Genomic DNA, 22,949 nt, shown 5'->3' with positions numbered 1-22,949 from the left:
CAATCAAAATCAGAGTTGTATTTAGCCAACGAACAAGCAAATGTCTCTTACCCCTATGAGTACGAGTCTATAATATCTTTTCAATCTGATACATTCCAGTGTTTTTAACTTTTTGTAATTCATAATCATAAAAACCACCAAGAATCTCATCATCTTTCATTTCACATAGACTATACGTTATGGGTGTAGTGTCTAAGATTCTGGAGACTTTAGAGAGTTTTGTCCGAAAATCACTTATTTGGTTCAAATCATTTTAGGATTGGAGACGTTAGACATAAACGTCACATAGAAATCACTGGGCATTGTGTACGTCTTCAGGAGATATCAACCAATCAAAATCAGAGTTGTGTCCTAGCCAACGAACAAGCAACTGTCTCTTGCCCCTATGAGTACGATTCTTTAATATATTTTCAGTCTAATACATTCCAGTGTTTTTAACTTTTTGTAACTCAAAATCATAAAGCCCGCCAAGAATCTCATCATTATCTTTCATGTCATATAGACGATACGCTATTGGTATAGTGTCTACCATTCTGGAGACTTTAAAAAATTCAGTGGACCATAAGTGATTGCCCTTTTCAAAAACATAAAAAGTTCGATTGATTCGAACAATATCACCAACATTGAATTTCTTCTTTTTCATTTCTCTTCCCAACCCTTCATTGGAACACTGTTTAAAGAAAAGTGTGAAGTGTATTGCCATCTTGTCGATGATCTTCTATAGGGGTAGAGTTGGACCGGGATCGATGAGGAAATTGATTATAAATCAAAATAATTTTATCCAATTCATAAATAAAAGCAACAGCATTTTTCAGTGTACAATATCTTTAAATTAAAAGTCGAATAGTTCTTATCAATCGTTCAGCCAAAGCTACCTTCATTGGACTATGACTATGATAGAGCATTGTATTATGTTTCAAGAGAACCTTCTTTACATGAGTATTAACAAATTCAATACCCCGATCCGTTTAAATCTTCTTCCAACAATCCTTTTCAAGGATGGTTGCAAGAGCTTTAGCAACTTCATCACCTCTCTTTCAATGCAGTGGAATGGCATATACATATGGACTAAAACACTGATTGCAAGTAAAATGTACTTGAATGTCTCAATGTGACGTCGTTGAATCTCATCTACAGCCAAAAGATCTGCTTGTAAAATTTGCAATAGAAAAAAGGTTTTAATTTTTCGATAGTGACTACCAAGAATTATATAATTACGATGTAGGGTGTAACTTGATTCATTTTGTAAATACTCCGCTGCGGCTAGCTTCTTTTCAAGTCCAGTTACTCGAGTAAGTGTGGTGGGTTAACTTAGACTTCCCACTTCACCAATATTCTCATAAGTCTACTTCAAAACTTCAACCATTTTAAACGTAAACATGTAGTGAAATATCCACTGCCCTTTTGTGTACCAACAGATGAGGGAGCTGCAGCGATATTGACGCCTTCACTTGAGTCCCCTCACTCTCGTTAAATCATCATTGCCACTTGGCGTGCTAGTATTTTCCGAAAATGATTTAAAAACATCTTTGATATTTGACTATATTCCTTTAATTGTTTAAAAACGTGTTTATTCTAAATAAGACTTTTGAGGAAGTTGAGGAGTTTAAAAATGTGTGCAAATGACGGTCAAATGTAACAAGTCTTTTACGATTTCTTATCAGATCTGATAACGAATCAAGTAGAATTTGGATATTGCCATGGATTATAACTTGATTCCAGCTAGAACCAATTTAAAAAAGTTCACTTTCAGTGAAACAAGTCAAGATTCTTTTACAATCTTCACGATAGGAGTAAGGCATTTGGTATGCAACACTTGAGACACATCTTCTTCTTTTGGTGGTGGTGGGGGACGGGGTAGTGATGCTGCTATTGAATTTTGAATCATTTCCTTTTTGTGTCAATGACATTTACATTAAGTGGTGTCTCACGGTAGTGTTTATGTTTATCGACTCGTCAAAGTGCATTGTGAAGCAAATTAATTTTTCATCGTCGACAATTTTCTCAATGTTAATGAGTTTATTGAAATTGTCCTCGAAACGCTACTTTGGCGAAAGGAAAAGTTCTATTGGAGTCAATTTTTAGGGTTTGGCCACCTAGAGAAAACTGTTACAAGTCCTACAATGGTCGGGAGTAAAAGTGTAAAGAAGCTACTACCCGATTGAAGAGGCCATTTTCTTTTCAAATCGTTTCCTTTGCTTTCGGCTGCTACTACGATACGTACAAGTGAACAATGTTGTTTTTTCTGTTGCGTAACCGCTTTTGGCAGTTGAATATTGCCATCAGCTAAATTTAAACGAAGCTCCAATATAAGATTAATGAGTTCTCTATCAACACCAGGTTTGAGTATGACCTTCCTAAGCCACGGTTTTGAATTACCTGGGACGGTGAATAAATGCCAGTGTTAATGGAGTTTCTTCAGTGTCATGATGGAAACTAAAGACCTTTTTTACTATTCACTGGCAGATATACGGTAATTTCACCGTCAAAAGCCTCAGTGACTACACATAAATCCTCAGGTGTGTTCTGATTGAGATCCAGTAGAATTCAACCATATAGTTTATTTTTAGTCTGATTATATGCCAAGAGTAGAAATCTTGGTTGCCCGGATATGTTTTGTCTGTTTAAAGTTATGAGGGAATTTGAATCACGAGCAACCGTGTAGATGATATAGTAGGTACAATGCAAAGCAAGTGTTCTCATACACATGCTCTGATGAGAGATTGTGGAGAACTAGGGTTACAGAAATCTGTTCATGAGGAGATAAGACAGTGAACAATTGTAACATCTCCTGAGACCATTCTTCAATAGATTCAGCTAAAGCATCAATAATCAAGCACGAGTTTGGTTCAATTATATTAAAAATGTCAAGTCTCTGTATGAATTTCGTGTCTAGCGCATTAGTCTTTATTTTATCGTAGAATACTTTCCAGACACTGTAGCAATAGTAAATGTTTTTTTTTCTAAAAACATTTTATTATGATTTGAATTACTTTTATTAAAAATGTGGTTTTGCCAGACATTGATGGTCAGACAAGAACCTACATGAATGGAGTTTTAAATTGGCATTTACTAATCCCAATGTTGAAATCCGAACTAATTGTAGAATGCATCTTCCCATTGAATGGATAATGAGAATAATTCCATATGTTCAAGAACAATGAATTAAAAAAATAGTATACATTTTGCGTTATTTACAAACAAAGGGCACTACAAAACAAATTTAAAGAATAATGCGATTTTTACTATAAAAGGCACAACAAAAATAAAAAAAACACTAACCACTTAGCACAGGCACAAAACACTATAAAGGAGTCCCCACCCACCCCCAGAAGGGTGCGGTGGCCAGCCAAAGGCCAGATTCCCCGGACCGGCCGCAAGCGCAGAGCCAAATAAAAAACAATTTTTAAACATTTTTACTTGCAAAAATAAAACAAATACATACAACAGCAACTCTACCTTGCTAAGAACACAGAAAACACTGTTGATATGAGGGAAAAGGAGCCCCCTCCCACCTACAAAAAAGGATCCCACCCGTCATCTACAATTGAAATTTTTCCCAAAAAAGATAATGTCCACATTCTAGACCTATATCTTCGCCCGAAGTTAGATAATGTCCGTGGGGTAGCACCCTCACACCATCCGCACACAAATAGACTTTATCCAATACGGGTGACATTTAAAATTTAAAGAGCAAATCGTCATGACTTTCGCTCTTGGAATGATATTATTTCCACAAAGTTTCTACAAAGACTCATGTTGAAATTCTCATTCACATAGAGTCAAGGCACCCCTTTGCAAGCTTTTGTGATTACCTCATTTTCTGTTGGTACGCAATACAGCTTCGGACCTAAAAACACAAAATTGGAAATCAAGTTGCTCACCGTCTCAGGTTTTAACAAAAATAATTCATTTGGGGCCTGGCGCTTCACTAGCCCCAGATAAATTGACTCGTTGAAAATGATAAAGTCCATTCGATAGCTAATATAGGAATACCTTTCCCAAATCTTCTAATAAACTTTCGGTTTTATAAGCAAAAGTGAATCAGTACACCCATAATATACTTGAGCTTCTCCCTCCCTCGGCCATTGGCACCTAAGCACATTGTAAAAGAATGCAAACATGAGTTTTTTGAGATTTCTGTAATTGTGCTATCAGCAGCAAAATTTGTATTTAAAATTACCTTTCTTTTTTTCCCATGTAAAAGGACCAATTTGGAGCCTATGATGGTGAATGAGGTAAGGTTTGAATCGGCAACGGTTGGAGCACATTCTCTTGGGTCGGAAACAACGTTACAACAACTTTTATTGCGCACACTCTCGCACATTTTACCGTAGACTGTATTTAAAATGAAATTAAAGATTTATTTGTCCACCTTCATTTTCACTTCTGAATGTTTACTGACAAAAGTATCAATAAACGTTATCAACCGGCTCTATGTATCTTTGTGACCTTGAAACCGTTGAGTAGCATCCATCTCAAAAGAACGTGATGTATAACGATATACTCTTTCGGATGAAGGTCGGCATTAAGTTTTTGTTTTGAAGGTGTCCAGTGCACACCACTATCATCTACTTAAGAAATATTATATGGACTCAAAGAGTATTAGTCACCGATCTGTTTACGCACAGAAAAACAAAATCCTTTTACCGAGTCATGAAGTTCCACCGGTATTCCGCTATTAATTTCAAAAAGATCCCTGCGGTCCATTCACCCCAACAGTGGCAATGTCAGAGAAATTTGAAGCACAAGGATCGTTACGCCATTTGTAATTAACAGACGGTAAGAGAAGTGAGACATTGACGGATAAAGGGAGTTCATGTCCAAAAAACCGCATCCGACTTCACACCGGTGTCTTGTCCAGTCGGGTCAGTCTCAAGGATACATTCCCCGTAGAGAACATACCCTCCCCTAATTGGTCTCTCTACAAATAGATGCTAAGCCACGTCGGTGATCAAGCCTATTTTCTCTTTAATGACTTTAAGAATTAAATGCATCACCAGATGAGGAGTTAAAAATAATAACCCAAATTCCTCACAGGTTTTAACCGTGTTTTTACACACAATATCCAGCAACGTCAATATCACTTACCAGGTATACTTTACAATAATCCTCACCATTTTACATCCTTCCTTAGCTCAAATCCTCTAAGCAAATTCATAGCCTGCAGTGGTGCATTGACACTCGTGAAGCGAGACACGAAACGATTCGTTGGACGATAATTTATCTTCACGAAGCTTCGATGTGGAGTTGTAGTACTCACACGGGTATGTGCCCTTACGCGTTGATAAATAATACATTTCATTAGCTGGAAAGTGCTGTTTAAGGAGGGAGAAACTTTTAAAATCGTCACTCTTTTGTACTTGAATTAATTGACTTAGGGAATTGGCGAAGAAACAATAAGAGTATAAAAAATAGATTTTGTTCAAGCACCTTTTACCATTGCCTGTTGTTTGCCATTTGAATTCTAAGAACAGCAGCTTCTCAGAAGATTTGGATAAGATATTATATGAAAAAGAACCAACTATCTGTGCGCCATCCGCTTTCAGGAAATTGAAGTTTCTAGTTCACTTTTTAAGACTTAAAAGAGATCGGTGGGCAGCTAGCCCCCCAGGCCTTTTTCCCCAAATACATCTGATAAAAATTTTGAGGTAGCCATTTTTGTTAACAAAAGCTAAGAGCTCATATGGTACAAGCTCTAGCAAGATTCTAAGAATCAATAGACTGATTTAAAAGGAAAACTGGAGGCTTAACGCCGGTCGGGATTTAAATTAAGAGCTCTGAGTCACGAGGCCCTTCTTAATATCAAAATTCATTAACATCTGATCACCCACTCGTAAGTTATAAATATCATTTTTTCTAATTTTTCCTCTCCCTTTAGCCTACCACGTGGTCGAACCGGGGAAAACGACTTTATCGAGTCAATTTGTGCAGCTCCCTGACACGCCTACCACATTCCATCGTCCTGGAATGTCCAGAAGCACCAAACTCCCAAAAGCACTGAACCCCAACCCCAAACTTCCCTAAAGAAAGCAGATCTAGTACGGTTACGTCAATCAAGTATCTACGACAATTGCTTATTCTACCCACCAAGTTTCATCCCAAATTCTACACTCTAAGCGTTTTCCAAGATTTCCGGTTTCCCCCTCCAACTCCCCCCAATGTAAACAGATCTGGTCAGGATTTTAAATAAGAGCTAAGACATGAGTTCCTTCTAAATATCAAATTTCATTAAGATCCCGTCACCCGTTCCTAAGCTAAAAATGCCTCAATTTTTCGAATTTTTCCAAATTAACACACACACACACCCAGCTCCCCAAAGAGGACCGATCCGATCCAACAATATCAATTACGTATCTATAGCTTGTGCTTATTCTTCCCCTCAGGTTTAATTCCGATCACTCCACTCTAAGCGTTCTCCAAGATTTCCGGTTTCCATGATTTGTTTCCCCCTCCAACCCCCCATGTCCCAGATCCGATTCGAACTGAAAATGGAGTATCTGAGATATAAGATCTTTCCATATAGCAAGTTTCATTAAGATCTGATGACCCATTCGTATGATAAAGATACCTCAATTTTCACATTTTCCAAGAATTCCGGTTTCCCCCTCCAATTTCCCCAATGTCACCGGATCTGGTCAGGATTTAAAATGGGAGCTCAAAAGCACAAGACCCCTCTAAATATCAAATTTCATTAAGATCTGATCACCCGTTCGTAAGTTAAAAATGCCTATTTTTTCTAATTTTTCCGAATTAGTCCACCCCCCTCCAACTCCACCAAAGAGGGCGGATCCGGTCTGGTTATGTCAGTCACGTATCTTGGACTTGTGCTTATTCTTCCCACCAAGTTTCATCCTGATCTCTCCGCTTTAAGCGTTTTTTAAGATTTCCGCTTCGCTAAACTAGCAAAACCGGAACAGAACGACAAACCGACCGACAGAATTTGCGATGGCTATGTCACTTGGTAGATACCAAGTGGGCAAATATGTGGGCAAATATACCCTGGGGCAAATATGTTTCATATAGAAGGGACCATCGATATAAACTTCAGAGAGGGCTCATTTGATTAGAAATTAAAAGTTCTGGGTCACTTTTTAAGAGTCAAAAGAGATCAGGGCAACTCCCCCCATGCCCTTTTTTCTCCAAATGCATCAGACACAATTTTGAGCGAGCCATTTTGTTAAAAATAGCTCAAAAGTCGGATAAAAAATTTCCTGTATCGGCAAAACCCCCCAAGGCCTGGGGGCAGGCAGTGAGAGCTATGCCCTTGGGGCAAATAATGTTCTTATGGATGGGAGGCTCATATAAACTTCAGAAAGGGCTCATTTGATTGGACATTGAAAATTTCTAATTCACTATTAAAGAGTCAAAAGTGATCGGAGGACAACTAGCCTCCCCCACACCACTTTCCCCCCAAATGCATCAGATTAAAAAAATTTAATGGCCATTTTGTTCAAAATAGTTCAAGGGTCAGATAACAAAATTTCCTGTCAACAAAAACCCTGGGACCGGAGGAAGGGGTTGGAAGTTATGTCCTGGGGCATATATGGTTTTTATAGAAGCGACGCTCGTATAAACTGCAGAGAAAGGGCTAATTTGTTTGGAAAGATAAAGTTCTTGTTCCCTTTTTAAGAATCAAAAGATATCGGAGTGCAACTAGCCCCCCCCCCGGGGGGGAGACTCCGGTGTAGATAAACCCCGCAAGGTCCGGGGGCAGACGTTTCAATTACGCCCTGGGGGCATATATGGTTTTTATGGAGGGATGCACGTATAAACTTCAGAGAGGGCTCATTTGATTAGAAATTAAAAGTTCTAGTCCACTTTTGAAAACTCAAAAGTGATTGGAGGGCAGTTGGCCTCCTTCCCCCACGCTCTTTTTTCCCAAAACGTGTCTGATAAAAATTTTGAGAGTCCAAAGGTCAGTTAACAAAAATCTGGTGTAAGCACAACCCCTCAGGGCCCGTTGACAAGAGTTTTAATTTATATCCTGGGGGCAAACATGGTTCTTTTAGAAGGGGTGCGCGTATAAACTTCAGAGATGGCTCAGTTGATTGGAACTTAAAAATTTTAGTTCACTTTTTAAGAGTCAAAAGGGATCGGAGGGCGACTAGCCCCTCCCATCTCCACGCCTTTTTTCCCCAAATCCGTGCGATAAAATTTTTACATGACCATTTTGTTAAAAATAGTTCAAACATCATATATTAAAACTTCAGGTTCGACACAACCCCCCAGGGCCCGGGGACACGCGTTGTAAGTTATGCCTAGGGGCCATATATGGTTCTTATAGAAGCAATCCTGCATTGCAATCAATAACGAACAAAAGCAATTTACAAAAAGTTTTCCGAAAAAGAAGTTTTTCAAAGAAAAGTAAAGGCCATTTTAAACTTAAGATCAGCAGACAAAAATACTTGTTAAAATGCAATCTCAAAACGACCAGAAATTACTATTAAAGAATAAATGAAACCTAAACCGATCAGAAATTAAATGAATATATATATATATATATATATATATATATATATATATATATATATATATATATATATATATATATATATATATATATATATATATATGTAATTGATAGACCTGTATACTTCGGCTATTCATGTCGGATATATATATATATATATATATATATATATATATATATATATATATATATATATATATATATATATATATATATATATATATATATGTAATTGATAGACCTGTATACTTCGGCTATTCATGTCGGAATTTGTTTTCATATTTTTGGTCTTAATGGGAGGGGGAGAACATTAAGCCCTTGTAAGCAGTCTCTTCTTTAGTTCCTAAGAACATTTAGCTTCTTTCTCTCCCCTTTACTAATATTATGTAATAAGAGCAAATCATTATCTGAGATGAAGTCCCCCCTCCGTCGAAGTAGGTGATTCAAATTCATATTTTCTAAAAATAAACCGTATATATCGTGCTTGTTACTGCCCTGTTAAGAGGGATCATCTTGTCCTATCCTGCCGCTATTAGGATGACACAAAATGGCATCTAATGCAATTTATTTTCCTTCTTTCTCTAAGCCTGTTCTAAAAGACTGCAGGAAATTATTCATATCTAGAACAATAAAGCACCTTTCTTAAATAAACGAGCATTTAAGTAGAATAAGAGACGTCTTTTAAATGATAGAGGTATAAAAACAAAAGGTTCAGAGAATATTTTGATACTATTGTCAGTGAACAATTCCAGAACATTTTTTCTTATTGAAAGCGTTTATAAAGACAAGTATTAAGTTATGATATGGAAAAAAAATAATAAAGACATCTAATAGAACACATATTTTTTTTTTTTTTTTAAAGTACATGCCATTTAAGACATTTGTTTCCTTTAGCATATAGGAAACTTTTAAACATTCCCAATATAAAGTTTAAATATTGACAGTTGGGAAACGCAAATTGAACAGACACAAGTTTATGAGGCAAAAAGTTAGTCTTCGAAAATGACATATAATTAGCTTTGAAAAGGTTTGAAAAGAAAAAAATTCAAAATAAAACATCCTTTATAAAGGATGAAAGGAAGAAGAAACATATGTAACGCAATTTATTCTTTTCTTTTTACAGGACTATTGATTACTTTCAAAATAACAAGGGAAAATCTGCATCACCTAAACAGTAAAGTAAACTACCTTAATGAAGAAGTTGCTAAGTAAGATAAGAGATATTCTTAATTATTTAAAGGAAAAAAGGAACAGTAGGGCAGACGGAGTGTTTTGATACAATGTAAATGAAAAATTGAAAGCTCTTTCCGTTTTGAAATTTTTTTGCTGAAAACGGAAATTAATGATGAATTTAAAGCGAAATTTAAGGAGAACAATAATAACCGGCTTTTTTTCTGGAGCCTAATCTTTCTTTGGATATTTATCTTTTTACCTAAATTGACAACAATACTGCCGCAACACCACAATAACTGCCACAACGCCACACTCAGGTTTCCTTTCCATGCATAATCTGTCAGCAAAGAGCAAGTTTGGTCCCGCTTTTGGATTTTTAAAACACAAGGAACTGGACAGACGCCGTTTGACTTTTATTTACCAAGATTATTTATATTAAAAGACGCAAAGAAAAAGTAGGCAGGATTCTCAAACGTATTGCGTCTTTGCAATTTTTTTTTTTTTTTTTTTTTTTTTTTTTTTTTTTTTTTTTTTTTTAACAATTGATACAGTTCTGTATCGAATCACCTTCAGTACAGATTCTATTTTATAACCAACAGCTCAAACGATTAAAGATCTGCTCCACTAACAGATCGAATGGTAAATTCGTAGACTGGATAGTAAAACATGAAACACTAAATTTCCGGAAAATGTCTTTGAGGCAAGGCTGTACCTGGGGGGAGGAGAGTAAGGGGCTGGAGCCCCCCCCCTGAATCATTTGTCCAACTCGTAAAAACGTGAAAAAAATGTATATTCGCAAATTTTTGATGCTTTTTTTAATTTTTTTTTTTTTTTGTAGCCTCCCCCCCGGAAAAAATCCTGGAAACAACCCTGCTTTGAGGTCATTTTTTATTTTTTGGAGGGCTTTTGTTAATGTTTTTTCGGGATTTTTTCTGTTCTCCAAATTTTCAGATCGTGGCAGTTCGCAAATCACTCGAACACCTCCAAATCGCAATACAAAATGAACAACAGTCCTACTGAAAATTCGACCAAATCCTGAAAGAGATTTAGCGGTTTCAACCAAAAATTACTCAGTTTTTGCAGATTGTTAAAAGAAACTAGCAACGCTGGTTCCACAATTTGCAATTACAAAATTTCATAAAAACTTTAAAAACTTCACTGTTCCACTGATCATGCTGAATCTTCTTTCAAGAATGAGCGCTGTGTCCCCTTTCAAGACCAGGATCATACAATATACATTCCACTAAGAAACAAGTTATAAATGACGAACAAAATTAAGCCAACGAAAAGTTATTCTCAAGGTATCACAGGATTAAAAGAAACAAGCAGAATTTTCAAAAACCATGTGCGAGGTAAAAAAAAAAAAAGTGCCTTCTTTGTATAAATAAAGGATGGGGATGAAAACAAAACACATGGGAGAGGTTCGACCATCTAAAGTACATGTGCTGCCAAAAATTAACGTGATTTCTCTTTTCCGATATTGACCCTTCTCTGTTACTAACTCGAAAACACTATCAAATCTGTTTTACAGTTTCCTCCAAGTGCCACTTACATGTTTTCACAGTCTCTTTTAAAAACAATAATTCTGCTTATTAAAATCAGCTGAAGATACGGTCCAGCAGTTTTGCGATATTTATTCTAAGATCTAATTTTCTCTCTTTTTAAATTTTTTTCAGAGGGGATTTCATGATATCCATTTAACTTAGATAGCTAAAAGAAAATGTGAGCCAACACTTTTCTTTATTAGTTGTAAAATAGATAAGGCTAAAACTGACCAAAGTACATTAAAAAACTTTTGAAAACATAAAAAAAAACGAACCGAAGGGTCTAGATCTCAAGACGGAACAAATCGAATTTCAAGACCAAATTCTCAGCCAGAAGGAAAGAAAAAAGTCGAAAAGAATGAGTATACCAGCGAAGACCTTCGTCTTACTGTCGTCCGTAATTTGGAAAAAAGAGAGAGGGAAAGAAGGAAAGGTGAGACATATATTGAGAGAAATAAAAATGGAGGGAAAAACCGAAAAGACTGAAGAATGGAGAGAAAGAGGGGGAAGCCGTTGGGAGAAAGATAATATCAGGATGACGAATATCCCTCCTTTAGCGGAAACTGGGGGCTCAGCTGAGATTTCAAAATAACAGTTGCCTTAAAACACAAAATATTTGATATCTGTACAGAGAATAAATCTAATTCGCTACAGGAATCTTTTGGAAACGCTAATTTCAAAAGTAAATCATTAAAACATTAAAATTGAATTCAGAAAAAATTATACAAGCCATTGAATATAAATATATGATATGTGCTATATGTGCTAAATATGAGCTATATATGATATGTGCTATATATGATATGTGCTAAATATGATATGTGTTAAATATGATATGTGCTAAATATGAGCTATATATGATATGTGCTATATATGATATGTGCTAAATATGAGCTATATATGATATGTGCTAAATATGAGCTATATATGATATGTGCTATATATGATATGTGCTAAATATGAGCTATATGATGCCCAAATATTCTATACACGGTTGATACTATTAAAACTAAATAATTCTCCAGCTACTAGGGAACATATATTCCCATTTAATGGCAATGAAGGAAAACTCCCTAGTTTTAAACCGCATGAGGTTTTAGGGCAAAAGCCAACCCAAATCTTAAAAAATAATTGCACACCGAAACTAGCTTGTTTTACCCCGTAGATTCCAAAAACAGAACCAAATGAGTCATTTGGAATGTTGACGTTATCCCTCCAGTACCCTCCATAAAGATAGAAGAATTAATTGAACGGTTTGATTACTTAGAATTCTGTCTCCACTGACCTTTTTGGATTAAATTACCCTTATCCAGCTCAAAAAACACAAAACTTACTACCATCGAATTTCACCGCTAAGTTACTTCAAGATCTCACCACTTGGCTCATTTGATGACTGCATTTTCGAAGTAGATAACTTCGAAGACCACACTGCCTTTCCATGACGAAAATATAACAATTCAAAATAGGGAGGAAACTTTTTAATTAACAGTGAAACAAATGTAAAATTTTAACTAAAGATTTCGGACACATATACAGTGTCCATCATCAGCAGTTTAATAAAATAAAATAAACATTATATAATAAACAAATATATAATTATACAATAAAATGAATAAATCATATATAATGTAAAATAAAATATAAAAATAATAAATAATAAATTAATAAAATTAATAACTAAATAATAAATAAATAAAAATAAATATAAAATAGATAAGTTTAATAAATAAAAGAAACATAAAAAATCAGCAGTTTTACTACTGATGATGGACACTACAAATGTGTCTGAAATTTTCAGTTAAAATTTTATATTTGTTTCACTGTCGATAAAAAGATTTCATCCCTATTTTGAACTGTTATATTTTCAGCATTTTCGAATTAAGCAAAAGCTTCACACACGAATCCTTACCCATAAATATACGATATTTTGTTCAATGATGATGCTTGAAACTCCAAAAAAATCCAAAAACTCTAAGAATTTGGGGAGGGGGGGAGATTAAGTCACACTACTAATCTAAACCACTAACAGATTCCTATTGTTTTTTGTATTTAGGACTACAAAGATCAAAACATCTTGTACTATTGACCTTTTTCGGTGATCAGCTCTACACTGCCAAATCTACTTGATAGCTGCATCTACCAGTAAAATAGATTCACATTCTATTATGCCACCAACAGCTCAAACGATTAAATTAAGCTGGAAATACGGCTCTCTAGTCTCAAGATAAGTGAATCTAAGCCTCGATTTTATGCCTTTCAGCATGGCCTTTGATATGGGAATCTCTTAAAATCCAATTTCTAAGAGGCAAAAAATGCAAATACGTGGACATAGTTTCGTTTTATTTTTCCATATAAAGCTATCTTGAGGCTAAGCTAAATCGTATGACATTTCCAAACCTTTTGAGAGACGAAGTCGTATATGCAGTTTATCATTTCTTTTGTTTTTTACATAAAACTACCTTGAGGCTAAATTATATCAAACGGCATTATATCGAACATTATCTTATGCAAATAAGTGTATATATGTAATTTTTCTTTTTTTTTTACATACAACTCTCTTGAAGTTAAGCTATGTCAAATGATATTTCCAAAACCATTTGTGGGCCAAATACGTAAATATTCAATTTTTTCAAATAAGACTATACTGAGTATTAGTCTTACTTAGTCTTAAATAAGACATTGTATCAACCAACGTTTCAGAAGCCTTTTAAGGGGGCAAAAATGCTATTTGGAGGAATTTTGTTTCTCTTCAAAATATCGATTCAAATTATTGCAACATGGTTACCAATTTGTTTCGACTGGGTTTGTTGATAAATTTCACTTTTTCATGAGAAGAAAACAGTCAATTTTAACGTTTTTTCTCATTATCATGAATACCAACAACATATCAAGAAATTCACAAGATCTTCGTTTATATTGTTTTTTTTTTAGGGGAGCGCAAATTGGATCGTGCAACAATTTTATAAAGGATCTTCTTTCAAACGTTGCTTCATGTTTTGTTAAGTTTATTGTTGATTAATAAACTCTTTCTTCTTCGAGAAAAATAAAATAAAATAATAAAAAAAAAATTAATTAATAGTCCGGTTTAGGTGGTTCCTTTGCTCCAGAAATATTGGTGGAATGTGAGTGATATATCTCGTAAATTCTAAAAGATTTTTATTAATGTTTTTGTGCCACAAATTGCTTTCTAGGCTTGATGAGAGCATGTTCTGAATTAAACTTGTGTTCCAGTGATGATTTGGCAGTCAAAAAGTTTCTTTTTCGCTTCTCATTTTCCGACGTTTGCTTGTTATGTTGTCGATAAATGCTGATGCCAAATAAACTTCAAAAGTAATGGATATTAAGACCTGTGATAGGGGGGTTTATTACACCTTCAGAAGAGTTACTACCAGGTTTTGTAGTAACTCTTCGATTTCCATAGCGGCCTTCCCACGGCTGCGACGGAGAAAATCATTTACGACATTTACGCCAGTCAACATATTTAAAAGCACCGCATTCAAAACATTTACGTTTACAGAAGACAAAAAAAACACAATTTTAACAATCTATCAAATGCCTAATAGACTTGGTCATAAAGACCACTCTAAATTTCACGAGGCATGCACGTCGCAGGGATAGAAGATTAACCTTATAACCAATTAGATCAATTCAAAAGACAACTCATAAAACAATACGGGAAATCTAGCTTTAAAAGCACTTTTTGGGTTTTAACCTCAACTCCCCAGCCAAAAGTATCCCGATCTGAGTATCATTATGAACAAAGCAAGGTTACTTTTTGGCAACCGGTAAAATATTAGTTAAACGGCTTTATTTTATGCGAGAGGGAGGAGATGGTTATGCCAAATGACTAATCTCTCCCATTTGCTTCTAGATCTACCAATATAAATGCATAAAAATTTGGAACAAGTACTATTTTTTCGTTACATTTTGACTACCCGTTATATCTTATATTAATTACACATGTACTTTTTCCAGTCTAGCGAGAAAATACGTATTAAGAAGATTAGGACGACAAACTATTATTCGTGTTATAAGCTCCTTCCTTCTGTCTGTCCCCAGGCCAAAAAAAGCTCTTTCTGGTAATCTTTCTAATGTTCCTGATAAAATCCTTAATATAGAGTAACATTATAGAGGTCTACCAAAGTAGATGTTGTTTTATCTAAGCAGATATAATTTGTTTAAAGGTTATTAACTACTTGTCCCTTTCTTCTTTATTTCTCTCCGTCTTATCACTCAGCCGTCCCTTTTTACTCTTTTTTAAGTGGATAACTAAGGATCTGGAAATTGGGGATAGCACTTAAAACCACCCTGTCGCAAGACCTTCTCCCTTAAAGACTGGCGACCATAAAGGATAGAGCCAAATGAAATTAAAATGAAACCATGGGCGATGTTTAAATCAATTTTTTGACTAAGTTTAATTATTGTGCTCTGTTGACAACGGTCTGAACAGGGCTATGGCGTCGGAGTTTTAATAAATTTTTGCTGAATGGAGTTAGAGAAATAGCAATAATGTAAGATTCTTTGAAATCAGAGTCTAAGTCGCAGTTAGGGAAACACGTAAAGGCTGGAGTCAAGCCAAATACTACTAAAAGTGGCAATATTGTAGGCTAATTATGTTTAATAGTTTTTTTTTTCCATCATAGTACTACTACAGAAACAATTTATTCCATTATTGGTATCACTATTGAAAAATGTACATATAATATTTGCCTATACATTACATATCATTTGGAGATGGATAGAAAAATGCTTAATATATTGATAAAGATACTTGTTTTACACTCTACATCAATTCTGGAAATGGAGAACATTAAGATTTATAAGATAAATATTAGCTATAAACGGGGTTATTAAAATTATATTTTGAAAAGAATTTGAAAAACTGTACATTTTAAATTTTAGACATCTTTACCAGTTACAGAAGTTGATTCTCTCATGTAGATATAATAGAAATCTATCTGCTTAAATCCTACAGTTGGCAACACAACTAAGTAACTTACTGGTAACTTACACATTACCAATGTGTCTTTGTAATAAATAGTGCGAGGATGTACTTGTCTGCTTATAAGTCATGCAGTTGCCAGCACTTATACAGTTGGTAACACAACTGAGACACTTACTGGTACCTACTATAGTCAATGTGTCCCTGTAATAAATAGTGCAGATGCTTCTCTGTGGTTGTTCGCTCTATTGACTGTCAAACATAGTCTTTTTCTCCCAAGATATTGGGAGCATTTCTGCTAATCTCCAATAATTTATTCTATTGACAAGGTTTTAAGCCACTCATTCACTATTATATAGAAATTGATAATTTTTGACTTTTGGAGAATACCTATTTGTAATTGTAAATTGGAACTGTCTAGTTTTCCATAAGTACTGAGAGTCGGAGTTCTTACTTCTTCAAATTAAATGTCAGAAATCGGAGCTGGACTCGGTAAAATATTGTTTAAAGTATCAGGAGTCGGAACCAGAGTTGGAGTCAGTAGAAGCAACTCCGACTCCAGACATTTTTAATATACCAACTCGGTATATTAAAAATGTTTGGAGTTGGAGCTGGACTCGGTAAAATTTTGTTTAAAGTGTCAGGAGTCGGAGCCAGAGTTGACGTCGGTAGAAGCAACTCCGACTCCAGACATTTTTAATATACCGACTCGGTATATTAAAAATGTTTGGAGTTGGAGCTGGACTCGGTAAAATTTTGTTTAAAGTGTCAAGGGTCGGTGCCAGAGTTGGAGTCGGTAATACCGACTCCAACTAGCCCCAACTTGGAGTCTGACCAGTTGGAGTCGGTAGTAGCAACTACCGACTCCAGACATTTTAATATACCGACTCGGTATATTAAAAATGTTTGGAATCGGAGTTGCTAGTCGGTGGTAAGGTGGACCGACTCCACAGCTCTGGCTTGAACACCAAAATAAATTTCTTACAGAAAAAAAAAATTCTGCAAACCCCAAGAAACTTTGAAACTAACCGAAAATACTATTATCTTCTATTAATAGATAAATACTACAAAAATGTTATATCTGTAAAATGGCAAATTGCAGCTTAGTGAGCCCTGAAGCATAATCAGCAAATAAAAACCGTTTTCAATGAGTGGTTTTGAACACAATTCAATAATTGAACTCGACTGTTGAAAAACACAAAGTAAAAAAAAATCAATTTCAATAAGCTTATTGAACGCGCGGCAAAAAAACTAAAGATATAACTTCACACGTTTTAATTCACGTTTGGCAAATAATTCAAAATCAAACAACCCAGATGACGACTAGGCAAAGGACTGGTCGAAATACTGCTTCATTCAAAAATTGACACCTGAAGACCAGGAGTGTAATTTACTATGGGACAGAGGGGGCAACTGCCCCCTCCAAAGCTCAGTTTGTACCTCCCCCCACCTGATTTTTAGTTCCTACAAAAAATCTTGTCAAAACTAAGATAAGCCTATACAGTTCAAACATCCAGAGAGACAGGTCATTTTTCTTAAGTGTTTCTTTGCCCTTATGATACTACACGGCTCATTTTTCATTGTCATTTTCACTTGATTTGTGAAAACTAGCTTCAAGTTTGCCCCCCCCCCCTTCACCCTACAGTTTGGCAAAATTTTGACACCACTGCTGAAAATCCATAGCTGCAGGTGAGCATAAAACCAGTTAGTAGCTTCAACATCTAAAATCATTTGAAATAAGCTTGTAAATGCACCGCCAACTAAGTGGGTTCGTAAAATAAGAAAAGTGAGCTGGCTTATTGACATCATGCTGGATCTAATGGCATAACAACTCTATTGAAATTTTATTACAGTATTTTATTTTGATTATAATGATCTATATCAATTTTCTACGAATCCAATCCTATTCTTGCAGGCAGACTTGCTAGACCTGTTGTGTAAAACACGTTGAGCGAGGAATTAAAAACAGTCCCTTATTAAAAGAAGATATTAAGAATTAATTACGTGCCGTCAAGATATCCTGACATTTTAGGCTGAGTTTTAGCAACATTGGAGTGGAATGACTCATATTTACCTTAATGCTCAGTGTTTTCTGTTCCATCTTTCAACGCAGTATAGACTGCTTTTACGTAAAACAGGACACAAAGAAGTTCGAGTTGAAAGAAGTCGATTTAGAAGAAGACTGAATACCTTCACGATTAGAAGAAGTAGATTGGCGAGTTAAAAGACGCTGTTACGAATTACTTACGTGGCTTCAAGATATCCCGCCATTTTCTGCAAAGTTTTTGCAACATTGAATCTTACGTTTGGAACATTATCGTTCGCCATTGCCAAAACAGCAGGTAAAAGAATCTTCCCATTTATTTCTTGGCCACATGCCTCGGACAAAGTCTGGAAAAGATGGATTACCTTCAATTACATTATACATGCATTACGTGGATAACATTAGTAACAATTCTTCGATAGAAACTTGGCTACCAAAAGGAGACAAATGTGTCATTCCTAAGTTTAAGAAGAATAAAAAAATAACGTTGGTATAAAAACACTCCATTATTTTAAATATTTTAAATGTATAAAGTATAATAAAATTTGTTACATTTTAATTTAATATATTATCTATAATTTAAAAATGTTCTTTACGATATTTGTATTGTTAATAGCCGAACTTGAAGGATCATTGAATGAAAAAGTAACCAGTCTAAAATCCGAAGAGAGGCCAAATGTTCTACATTCTTATTACGTTTGTGTTTCTGGCATTACAAAAAAAAGAAAAAAAGAAAAAAAAAATCCGAATTGGTTCCAGTAAAAAAAATCGAAATTTCTTATAACGTTAATCTATTTCAATTACTAGGATTGAATAGGTTCAGCAGCTTTAATAGTAACTTGATTTTTTCATACTTAATGGTACAGTTGTATACGTTAAGTATGTCCTCCTGCGTAAAAAAAAAAAAAAAAAAAAAAAAAAAAAAAAAAAAAAAAAAAAAAAAAAAAAAAAAAAAAAAAAAAAAAAAAATCATGAGCCAAAATTCTCACGGTCGGCATAAGCAAACTGTCTGAAAATAAAATGCGGAATGGAGATGGAGATTCAAGCTCTGATCAAGTATAAAAGACTTTCTATTAAGTCTATTAATTTATTTTCACAAATTATTAATTGCTCATCCAGAAATTCCATTTTGTTGCTAGTATGTAAACTTTTAATAATGGCTCGACTTTCTTTAATTAGTACAAATTACAGAAAAAACTATACATACATACAGCCACCCATTGAAGGCTAAAAAGTCTGATGTTGGACGGTTGCAATCCTCTGATTCTCAAACTTTAACAAATTTCAGTAAGAATAAAACAAGAAAGGGTAATATGCTCATTAAACAAATGGTATATAAAAGTAAAAAAAAAACATTCCCCTCACAATAAATGTTTTTAAGTTTGCCTCCCACGTCTGCTTGGTTGAGGCTGTTCAAGCAATATGCTCGGGGGCTGTGTTCAGCATCTCGAATGCCAACTGGTAGGTCATTCCAAGTAGCCGAAACTAAATACTTAATTCCAAATCTGCACAAGACAAATAGGCTATACATGTGGTGTCTCGACAGTCGACACTAAAGAATAAAATTACTCGCCTCCCTAGTCGCATACCTATAAAATGGACGATTTATGCAGATAAAAAATCTGTAAAAACTACAGGAGATACATCTTTCCCACATAGACAGGTTTGTTTGTCACTATTTCTGGTACTCGGCCCTTCTCAAAAGGCAGCTTGGTAATCGCGAATCTGACCAAAGTACTTGTAATTCCTTTTAACACGACGCAGTACCATTTTGTTTACAATTACAAAGAAGACTTAATGATACCTTTTGTAGAATCCGCAGTCTTTTAAAAACTGAACAAACATTACTAGACTAGAAGGCGCAAACATAAGAAATATGGGTTACAAAAATAGCATGACACAATAAATAAAATAGCTTATAATAGTAGAGTGTGCTTTAATCGACGCAAATCTAAGACCTCTAGTAAAATTAACTGCAACCAGATCATTCTGGTACTTCCCAGATAAATTCCAATCAAGCTGGACCAGCTCTTAAGAACCATAAATTTAGTTCCTAAACGTTTACTACAAAAAACACAAACTTGTAAATACATAAACTGACTTTAAAAGTCTATTTAGTTTCAGCAGCAAATGATCAATGGTCATCTGTAAAACTGTGTCATCCACAAAAGTCATGGAACACTCAGGTTAGTAAAATCAATCTAAATCAACATATGCGATGTATATCTCAATGTTTGCTGCTAAAAATATAAATATAAGCCGTGAAAGTTTAGAAAGTTGTAACGTGCCTTCGTGCCTTCATCAAACTTTTAAGCCTGAGGTATCAAGGACAGTGAAACCCAAATCGGATCGTTTGAATTGACTGAATGAAACAAGCAAAAAGATCTTAAAAATTGCAGAAAATAAAAAAATATCATTTCATTTCTAAAAAAAACCCTCCGTGCACAGATATAAAGTTTTTGGGAAAAGCAGGACAAAAAAAGAAACATGGATTGAAAATAAGCAAAAATGACCTAAAATCATGTGGTACAAAAAACCTTAATAAGATGCAGCAATCCTCTAAAAAAAGACCCAAGAGATACAAGAAACTTCACTTGAAAACGAGAGGAAAATAGCTGATTTAATACCACTTGAACAGATCTACCACTTAAAAAGCTATCAAACCACTTCAGATAGTTACCACGAGTACAATGGTACCCCAGACGTTTAAGTTAAATGTAAACATACAAGGTAATGTATTATTCTAGGTAGAACACAAGTCTACCTGGAACTGCGACCTTACGAACCAAATTTGCTCGGTGATATTGCAAAACACAACTTAAAGTCTTCAGCTCATCTAGCAAGAGAAGTTCCACGACCTAGTGTGAAACCACCATTAAATCGGAGCTTTTTAAACACATCTCTTCGATTAGTGTTATTTATAACCGAAGCGACGAAATTGCAGAATGCCACCAAATGGGAATCCGCCACAACGTCCTCAAAAAAAGCAAATTAAGCAATTTAGGTTTAACAAAAAAAAAATCGAATAGATATTCTAAGTTCCATGTAAAAAGAAGAAACTTAATATCATTTGAAACATTGTTTCAAATGATAATTTTCGCTAGATTTTCCTTAAAAAACATCTTTTTTACAGAGCAGAGGAAAATAACAACTTTAAGGATTGAAAGGATATTTTTTATTATTCTAAAATTAAGTCAGATCCGTATTTAAGACAAACACAACCGCATTGCACAAAGTCTACATTTTTGTTCACTTGGGAAGAGGCCGGAGGAGATTGAGTACATGCCCATGCCTCTTGGAAGATTCAAATCTTCCTAAATAGAAAAGTTGCCTATGATCACTGGCATTAACCTAGCATTAACACTAGTATATGTATATCAAAATATTCCTGGATCATCCTAAGTGGGCTCAAAATTTCCCTATACGATTGAAACCCGTAGATGTTTTCTAGTAGCTTATACTATCTCCATTTTGACCTTCAGATTTAAAAGTAACCCAAGATAAAATAAAAATATCAAAATTTAATAAAGAATAAAAAAAAATCAGGCAACATTTTAAGCTAAGCTTTTAACCATGTCAATATAGATTTCCATTTAAGTGAACTTCAAAGAGGATGTTCCATTTACAAACGCCATCCTATCTCTCTAGCTAAACGGAAAATTTGTATGTTCCATCTCTACTAGAATCCTTAAGAAAAACAAAAATCACAAAAAGTTTCTCTGATGAAACCGGAAAGTTTTGCTAACGCGATTATAAAGTATTTACTTTTAAAAGCGCGGGGAAAAAATATTTATTTGCCCTTCAATTCTTTTAAATTTGTAAACAAAGTCACCCCATGATATTCATTTAAAGAGAAAAATAGAAAATAACTTTGTTCGTAAAGAAAGTCTCTAGGAACAGCAGAACCTCAGTCAGGCATCCAGAACCTTGTATACAAAGTAATTCCTGTTCATTATGCGTTACAATGCCGCTTTGTAGTTTCAATATACCCATTAGTTTCAATAGTTCTTTAAATATAACTTAAAAAATAAATGTAAATATTGAATAGCATTCAAAGTCAGGTTATTTAAGGTGCTTTTTAAACAGGGTCGATGCCCAAATTCTTTGCTCTTAGATTAGAATCTTTTCTTTTGAAAAGTCAATGTGGTCATTTCTAAACCTGAAAATGATAAGTTTTTTAATTTAGCATTTAGTTTGTGATTAGTATTGAGAGATTCCTGGGAGATAAGGGGTCATCTCCCGTGGGAGAGAGTAAAGAATGATGCTTTGAACAGATTAGGGTGGAAGTGGACAAAGCTCAGTAGTTTTGGCCTTAGATGGATTGTTGTTCTAACTGATTTTTAGTAGTAGATTAAGTAGACTAATTAAGATAGACTAAGTCTATAGTAGATTATATAGACTAAGATTATATAGTAGATTATAAATATTAATATAGTAGTATTATATAGTAGATATATAGTAGTATATATAGTAGATATATAGTAGATATATAGTAGTACTAATATAGTAGATTATATAGTAGACTAGCTGTTGGGGTGGCGCGAAGCGCCACCCCAACACCTAGTTGGTGGGGCGCTTCGCGCCCCCCCAAGCCCCCCCGCGCGCGTAAGTCGTTACGCGCCATATTAGTTACGCGCCATTGCAGTTGTGTCCCTGTGTCCCACCTGTGAATATAGATAGATTTATATATGTGTTTCAAACTACGTAAAAATTGCGAATATACAACATTTTTGGCTTTCCCACTACTGGAAGCTTTCCGTTTCCAATTGCCAG

The 22,949-nt window shown here is 34.8% G+C and overlaps 1 protein-coding gene across 1 annotated transcript in view; it reads right to left on the bottom strand.

The window, feature by feature from the left end:
• Window positions 1–22,949, bottom strand: part of LOC136030467 (serine/threonine-protein phosphatase 2A 65 kDa regulatory subunit A alpha isoform-like) — a gene marked incomplete in the record, with an annotated part of 106,527 nt that overhangs the window by 1,269 nt on the left and 82,309 nt on the right. Inside the window, 1 exon segment of the mRNA XM_065709475.1 lies at window positions 18,381–18,523. Coding sequence (XP_065565547.1) covers window positions 18,381–18,523 — 143 coding nt within the window.

This window comes from Artemia franciscana, chromosome 8 (assembly GCF_032884065.1).
Source record: "Artemia franciscana chromosome 8, ASM3288406v1, whole genome shotgun sequence".
NCBI lineage: Eukaryota > Metazoa > Arthropoda > Branchiopoda > Anostraca > Artemiidae > Artemia > Artemia franciscana.
Note: the sequence above shows the minus strand (reverse complement) of the source record. Positions and strands in the feature narration are given on the sequence as shown.